General features: G+C 45.1%; 1 protein-coding gene across 1 annotated transcript; it reads left to right on the forward strand.

The window, feature by feature from the left end:
• Positions 1-964: 964 nt before the first annotated feature.
• LOC128379068 (protein Tob2) lies at positions 965-6,186 on the forward strand. Its single transcript, XM_053338682.1, has 2 exons — positions 965-1,172; positions 4,059-6,186. Exon 2 carries the CDS (start codon positions 4,278-4,280, stop codon positions 5,493-5,495), a length of 1,218 nt encoding a protein of 405 aa, XP_053194657.1. The 5' UTR covers positions 965-1,172; positions 4,059-4,277; the 3' UTR covers positions 5,496-6,186.
• The last annotated feature ends 2,521 nt before the right edge of the window (positions 6,187-8,707 follow it).

Here is an 8,707-nt window from a genome sequence, read left to right on the forward strand (position 1 = left end):
CTACAACCTACATTCATTTCTCAGTATATTGATTCTGATTTTTTCTTTTCATATAAAAAATGTGTTTGGACTTCTACCAAAGTAAATCAATGCTATAGGCTATTATCAATTCATATTAATACAATCTACGTTTTCCAACCATGAACCATCTTTATTAACTTTCAAAAATAAAATCAAACAATATTTTACAATAATTATATATTCTAAAAATATGAAAGCTATTTAAGCCATAATGTACCCTAAATAACATTTTTGTGAGCTGATTTATGATATCTATCAGTGTTCTGACCCCATGTTTAGCCTTTGCATTTACTATAGATTTGCCATGCTGTTTGTTGATCATTAAATAAAGAAAAAAGAAAAAAAGAAATAAACATATGATTCAATTATAAAAACGCCATTTCCCACAAGCCCTTGGTAAAAGTCAGGTTGCTTTAGCTGCTGAGTGGACGCTGCAACCCAATAATCTGTGGTTCCCACCCTCTCAGCCAATAGGGACTCTGTTGCTATCAGCGCTTATATTTTTAGCAAATTGTTCAGCAACCTAGGAAACTACAAATATACATCCGCCAAATGAGCTAGAGCCTGCTAGGTGAACTTGGATATTTTATGAGGATAAAATATATATATATATATTGTTTTCTGTATATTTGGTGTCGTTGCTTTTTGAAAATTACACGAATTGACGTTATGTCCAGAAATTGAGGAGTGACAGGCTCATTTTTTAAATGTTTTTAAACCAGACTGTGCATTAATACACAGGGTTAAAGGACAAATACAGTCCACCTGGATGCCCTTAATAATTCACTGACAGAAGTAAAGGTGCATGGATAATTTTGGAAAAGATAACAAAAAAGCAGCAGCTATCATCATACGAGAAAAGTAGTCCCTGCCGTCACGGGGGTGTGGGCGAGTCACAGTGTATAAATACGCCGGGTTGTCAAACAGTAAAGTTTCTCTGGAGCCTCCATGCAAAGTGTCAGCTGAAGACTAACTGGGACCCCCGTCAACCGTCTGAGAACACGGGCAGCATTTTAAAAAGCAAAATACAACACCGAGGCGACTAATATCTACTGAACACCGACGACTTGACAGCTCCGAAACAACACAAGGGAATTAAAAACAGAGCCGGAGGAGTAGAAGTCAAGCTAGGGCATCATCAGCAACGATAGGTGAGTTATTAACCATCATTACTTACATTGCATGCTAACACCATCACACGCTGCTCATTGTCAGCTGCATATTACCTTTTGTTTTCACTGACAACTTAATCAAAACAGAAAGACTGCACTGGTCCAGCTCTGCTTTTGTTTTTACCCCCCACCCCCCTCCCCTCCTCAGTTTATATTAGCTGGAGTGACCCTTTAAATGTCTGTGCTGGGGCTCGTCATGTTTATTGTTGCTTGACGGAGGTTGTTTGTGCTGAGGAGGGACACTCTTCTTCACTCCTCAGAGCTCACAGAGCTACCCACCACTTAATTAGCTTCAGAATTTAATTTATAGTGCTAATTTGGCCGAGAAGGGGTTTCTCTGGGTGCATGTGAGCTGAAGCAGTGTCCTTTCTGCTCCGGTGCTTTGACTGGCATATGGCAGTAATCCCCAGGTAGACCCTGCTGCCTTATTATCTCAGCTTGTCATCACCTATGCAAAGGCAAAAACCTTGATGATAGCCTATTCCTCCAGTCTCACTCTCTGCTTGCATATTTAGCCTACCTCCCATTATTTGGCAGGTAGATGTGCAGCATCCCCACTTCAATGGGTCTCTAAATAACAAACAGTGCAAAGTTATATTGGATGAAAACTGAAGTGAGAGACATTCATAATAATATTCATGCCCTGTTATTATATTGTGTGTGTGTGTGTGTGTGTGTGTGTGTGTGTGTGTGTGGCAACCCCCTCAGTTCATGCAGGCCTGCTTACTCTCAATAATAATACATCAAAATGGGCTTCTGCTGTCATATATAGGCTATGTATGACTTTGCCTGTGCGTTTTTGTGCGATCACTGTGGCTCTGGTGCTCGAATGAAAGCCAACCTGACATGCAGTGGATGCTATGTGGCACATTTGCAGCACTGATAATGAGTCCATGTAAACAAAAATAGGACTATAGATCCCGCCGTTGCTCTCACTCGCAACAATAGGCCTGTAGAAACGGATCCTTCAAGCTGTGAAGCAAATCTGCAGGTGAGGAATACAAATAAGACACAATGAGGGGAGGGGAGGGATGGAGAAGAAGAAGGAGGAGGAGGAGGAGGAGGAGGAGGAGGAGGAGGAGGAGGGAGATTTCTGGACCTGAAAGATTAGGATGTTTTTATTAAAACTGCGAGCCGTGGTTTATGATTTTGAGCGTTCACCGTGCTGCTGAGAGAAGAAGCCTGCACATTATTAAGCGAGCTGTTTCTTCTAATGTCATTGGATGACATTGGATCTTGGGTATGTTGCTAGTTTTTTGTTTTTCTTCTTATAATGAAAGGTACAAAACGCAATGGGTGCTGTAGGTAGCTTAGCTGTGTCTGTACTCAAGGTTTTTAGCAGTGATGGCTGTTGCAGGTCATGTACCGGCAGATCCTTCCTCAGCTCAGATCTTTTTTTTAATTCAATCCCTTTAACTCAGGTGGTAGAGAGGAATTTGCTTCCACAGATGATGCAAAATGGGGGCCTATTTATAGCCCACTTTGGCCAACCACCACCCCCCCCCCCCCCCCATTTTATCCTTCAATGTCACCTTTTTTTTTTTTTGGCATGTAGAAGGAAAATGTAAATCTCGTCTTGAGCCGTCACTGCTGAATCCTGCAGGCTGCGCAGCTTTATCTATAATAACATTAGAATTGTCTTTTAATCGGAGGCGTCTTTCTAATCTTAGCAGCCGAATCCCCATCTGGCAGGGAAGTGAATGTGAGTGAATTGTTTTTGTGTGTGTCTGTGTGTGTGTGTGTGTTATGTGTGAGTGTATGTGTATGTTTGTGTATGGGGGGGAATGGGGGAGGGGAGGGGAGGGGAAGAGAAGATCGCGTGCATTGCATGGTGGGAAATGGTGTTCTTTGGACTCGAGCGACTGTCCTGCCATTTTACAATTCTTCCTCACTTACTCCGTCGTTGCATTTTCTTCTCTCTTTTTTTTGCTTCCTAATGTTTGGTAGAGTCGGACTGTGCGTGGTGGTGGTGAATGAACCCCGTGTGACTGTGCTAAAGCGTTAAGCAGGAGGCGCTGCATGCGATCGGATTCAGATTATAAAGGATTTATGAAGCCCACAACACAGCATCTGTTACATCCTTCAGTACATTCTGCACTTGATACAAAAACAAAATAGAAAACAGTGCATTTATAATTGCTGTGTGTCGTTTAATTTGATTCCTAAAGGCATTGTGCTGGGATGTTTTTATGACTTTGAATTCATTCCACAATAAATGAATCTGTCCAGTTTCTTTTTAAATCAATGTTATACCTCAGAGGTCAGTATAGAAGTGTCTCAATCCATATTGTATCAGGCAATGACACTCCCACTGGTCTCATACCTGCAGGTGTGTGTATTTCTTGTGTTTCTTGCTTTTATTAGGGTCATGACCTGTATGGAGGCCCATGGAATGATTCTATGTGTCAATAAGTTCATATATTGACTAACCTTTTCCAACAGGAGGTCACCCATTGTTTGTTTTAGTTAACAGTGACCAGAAGTGCTTTAATCATATCATATTTCTTTATTGTTTTGTTTTATGTTTGTGTGGAGAAAATGAATAATATTCCAAATCCAGTAGGAGTTTTCTTCACCATAGTATGTAACCTCATTTTTAAAAATTATGTAAGTAATACTTGTTCAAATGCGTAAAATTATAATTAATCCCTGGAAAAATGTAATTTATTTTGGTGGCACACTGCAGCCTCTATATAAACAAGCCCACTCCCCCCCCCCCCCACCCCCCCCCACCCCCATTAAATGTTACTAAAATTAACTGTGTACAGTTGCATAACTCCTCCTCTTTTGATCCATCTCCCCTCATATTTTCCTCTGGTTCATACTAGGTAAAATGACTGCTTTTTTTCTCTTTCTTCTTCACAGGTGGGACCTGAAAACATTGTTGGACACCTGTGACAACCACAAACGGCCTGCAACCTGCCGCCCCTGCCTTCAAGGTGCCTTTACCATGGTGACAATAAAAAAATCATACACTTTACAGTAAGCCAGAGGAAGAACCCCTTGTTGCAGTTGCGTTGCCTCACTTTCAGCACCATCATCTTTATCACTCTACTCCCAAGACGGCGCTAATCCGGTGCAGCCATGCATCTGGAAGTGAAGGTCGCCCTCAACTTCATTGTGTCCTACCTGTACAACAAGCTGCCTCGGCGTCGAGCTGACCTGTTTGGTGAGGAGCTGGAGAGGATACTGGTTTCTCGTTTTGAGGGTCACTGGTACCCTGAAGCCCCTCTCCGGGGTTCCGCCTTCCGCTGCATTCACCTTGGAGCGCCAAGGGATCCAGTGGTGGAGTTGGCCGCCAAGAGAAGTGGACTGGACACAGAGGAGGTGCGCGCCAATGTTCCCGCGGAGCTCAGTGTGTGGATCGACCCGTACGAGGTATCCTACCAGATTGGAGAGAAAGGGGCGGTGAAGGTGCTCTACCTGGAGGACCCCCCAGGCCTCGGGTGTGACGGTGAGAGGGTGGAGGGGGTGATGAGAGAAGGAAAAGGAGACGCAGAGGCGGAGGAAGCAAAGAGTCTGGGGTTCAATCCAGATGCTCAGGTGTTCGTGCCAATTGGAAGCCAGGCGTCTCCCGCCCTCATGCCGTCGCTCTCGAGCTCTCCCACACCTCTGTCCGCCCCGTCATGCCCCGGGCTCTTCAGCTACCCGAGCTCCAGCACACCCACCGACCCAGCCGCCCACTCCTCCAACACCTCCACCCCTTCTCCTCCCAGTGGTGGGCTGCCCTACCTCTCCACTCAGCAGCCGCCCTCCGCCCTCCCCACTGCCCGTCCCCAACCCATCACCTTCACCACCGCCAGCTTTGCCGCCACTAAATTTGGCTCGACCAAGATGAAGAAGTGCAGCGGGGCCAGTTCGGCAGCTAGCTCCGGCGTGGCGGTCGGCGTGCCACCCGCCCAGAGGATGCTCACCCGCTCTCCCACCACCATCTCGGCTCCTGAGCTACTCAAGCACAAGCCGCTGTCTCTCTCCTTGCACTCCCTCGGAGGTCCCATCCCCAGCCAGCTCTCCCCCAACGCCAAAGAGTTCGTTTACCCAGGTTCCCCAGGCCCCCTTTACTTCGACGCTGACACCCAGCCCATGCAACCTCACGCCAGCCCTTTCCAACCCCCCCACACTGTCAGCACCCACCCGTCCTTCGACCCCTTCTCCAGCCCTCCTCCAGCACAGAGCGTGGGCATCATCGGCAGCAGCGGAGGAATCTCCTACATGGAGAAGCCGCCGTTTGTTGAGGGTTTAGGAAGCTACAACCTGCAATATCCCAGCCAGTCCTTCCAGCCTGTTGTGCTGGCCAACTAAGCCTTCATTTGTAATGAGAAGAATTGTTGTAGGAGGAGTTGGGTTGAGAACAGCAATGCTCCAGATATTTTCAGTTTTTCTAACAAATTGTTCGAATACTAATACAAGCTAAGAATTAGTTTTATTACAAAGATTTAAAATACCACGTCCACTGAATATTTCATGTGACTTGTTTTGTTCCCTCATAACCCTCGACCCCACCCCTGCACTTTTGTCCACTGCTGTTACTCGTTACACGTTTAAGTGTGTTGGCTTTGATGACCGGAGCGGGTCGGGGTGATGTTACCTGTCTACCTGCAGTCGTTGCCAATCTCTTCTGTTTATTATTTTGCATTGAATGTTTAAATGTGGGAGACTTGTTTTTTTTTGTTTTGTTTTGGGTTGGTTTTTTTTGGACTCGTAGTCTAATGGACCCGGCTCTAGTAAAGCTCCATTTTGCACTGCACTGTCATGCTGTGAAAAAGGACCTCGCCAAGTCCTGCAGGGAACGACGGCTGTGGAAAGCTCAGCACTTTGCTCTGCAATCTGCTCTGCCCTACTTGCCACAAATACAGAGAGGGGGGCTCTGCTGTCTCTGTGTGTGTAGTCCTGTTCTGTTTTGTTGTGGCTCAGCGTGAGCCAGAGACTCAGTGTTTGTACGGTGGGCCCATTACCCTTGAAACACACGTGTGCATGGGCACAATTTGACTCTGTCGTCTCATCACCCACCCCATGTATATTAAAAACATTTTATAGTCAGCTGGAGTATGTACATGACGTGGGTTGAAAGGGAGGATCGAGGGGGGGGCGATGTAGTGGAATGTATTGTACCTGTCGGGGGGGGGGGGGGGGGGGGGGGGGGGGGGGGGGGGCTGCAGCTGGGAAGGTCAGGGAAACCTTGGTGAATGTGGGAAGTAAATGAATCTTTGCATTTTAAAACAAATAACCATTAGCTAATACCTCAGTCAGACACACACACACACACACACACACACACACACACACACACACACACACACACACACACACGGTGCAAGCTATGGCTTCATAAATCTAAGCCTAAGCAGTACATACACAAAAAAATATCTGCACACACATTTCCAGTCAGCAGTGTGTGAAGGTGAACAGGCGGAGAAGAGAAAGGGGTGAGGGGGGGGGGGGGGGGTGCAGCAGTTAAGCAGTAGGGATTGTGATAAATGGCTTAGCATGACTTTGACTATGAAGGAGCGGTTTTCCCTCTGCACAGCAAGGGAAGAGAGGGAGATGGTAGAGAAGAGGGAGACGGAAGAAAAACGAGAGGAAGGGAAGCAGCTAGAGAGTTGTGTTGCCTCTGTGGCATCCAGGGTGTAACGAGCTGAGAGAGAGAGAGAGAAAGAGAGAGAGACACTTTAAAACCCACAGCACGTTTCTGGTGAGCTTAAATGGTATTGAAGCCAAAGGCTCGCACTATTCTCTCGCCTCTTGAAATTCTTCAGTGATCTGTTCCTCCGGTTGTTACAGAGAGAAAGCAGCAGAATCGTACAGTGCAGCTTGCTCTCTGTACCCCCCCCCCCCCCCCCTTCCTCCTCCTCCCTCCCTCCCTCTCTCCCTCCTCCTCCCGTTTGCAGTGATGTGGACAAAGATGAATGTTCTTTATTGATGTGCGGCTTTTGTCGCTTTTTATTGGAGAGCCTGTCAGATCTCTGCCAGTCTGCTGTTTCTAACATTTAGGTTACTGTAGGTAGTCACTACAGGGGAAAGGTAACCCCCCCCCCCCTCTGCCCCCCTCACCACCCACTACCCACAAGATGTCTATTAGAGCTGTCCAGCACTTTATTACTGGGCTCCTGTTGCTGTGTGTCGCCCACAGACACGAGAGCTAGACGTTCTCTCATTCCTTTTTGCCCTTTGCACATTTAATTCAGCCGTCATGAAAACGCTTTAGAGATTCAAAGAGGAGTTAAGTAGAAGCGAGGAGATGCTGTCGGTCAAGTCCGTTTCTGTGAATGTTTTCTAGACTTGTATCCATAAATGTTTTTTGTATACGATGACCCCCAAGGACCCTTGACTTGTGCTCACGCTGGTATTGCGATGTGACAGCTTGTCATATGCATGCAAGTTTTCTTTCTCTCTCTCTTTTTTTTTCATTGTTTTTCTTTTCAAGGGGAGGGGTGGGGAGGTGCACTTCTCTGTAAATGTTATAATTTGTGAGGGAAAGACGCATTTACAGTTTTTTTTTTTTTTCTTTTGTAATTTATTTCTAATATTTCTATTTTTTTTTTCTTTCTTTCTTTTTTGTTTTTTTGTTGGCAAATTTGTCACTTACATTTGTATAAGTAAGAAATTACAAGTCCAGGAAAAATGTATATAGAAAGTTCTTATGTTCAGATTCTTTGTTTAGTTTCTTACATGCTGAAGTTATTTTTTCATAAAAATAACGTGAATATATGCAAACTGAGACAAAAATAAAGATGTACAGAGTCAAGTATTGAATGTGTATTGTACCTTGTACAGCATTTGTCTAATAAGACGGGTAAATGTATTCACTCTTCAAGTTGGATTTGGAGTTTTTCTGAAGTGAATGTTTACAGTGGGTTTGTGTAGGAAAAGATGGCTAATATCACTTTTTCTGTGCTCCCGTGGCAGTCTGATGACACTGCTCCCTGTTCTCATAGGCAGTACATTTTAAACCAAAAATCTCCACTTTTCACATTGATTTTTGATTGCAGTGTCCATCTTTCCTCTTTTATATATGAATTCACTGCATATCATGAGGTAACCCCTTCTTCTTCTTTTTTTTTGCCCATTGCAGATCCCTTTCTCATTTTGTTTAACACATTAATACTACTCACTAGCCTGAATGCTACCACAGTAGCTAAACTGAGAAATTCAACTTCCCACAAAATTTGACTTATTTCACCTCACCCCTCCCCTCCCCCACCCCCTCTAAATGTGTCACCCTCTCCCCATCAGCCTGGTCCTTTTTGGTCTCGATAATATAGCCATATCCCTGACTGTCTTTGCTTACACAGATGCTTCTCCAGTGCAATGTAATGCCATAATTTTAAATTACCCTGAAGGATTCAAGGGGTTTCTACCTCTCTACACCCTGAGAAAAAAAAAAAAATCCAGTATTCCTATCTGGTGAATAGGAAGACAGTGTTAAAGCAGGTTTGGAAGGATGATGGTAACGAATGTGTTGCGAATGTGATTCAGATCTGTAGTTAGTCAACCCTGGTTGTGATGGCCTGCGG

Source organism: Scomber japonicus, chromosome 18 (assembly GCF_027409825.1).
Source record: "Scomber japonicus isolate fScoJap1 chromosome 18, fScoJap1.pri, whole genome shotgun sequence".
In the NCBI taxonomy this organism is placed as follows: domain Eukaryota; kingdom Metazoa; phylum Chordata; class Actinopteri; order Scombriformes; family Scombridae; genus Scomber; species Scomber japonicus.

Coding starts and splice junctions, on each gene's coding strand:
- LOC128379068 (XM_053338682.1), top strand. CDS start 4,278: ATGCATCTGGAAGTGAAGGTCGCCCTCAACTTCATTGTGTCCTACCTG.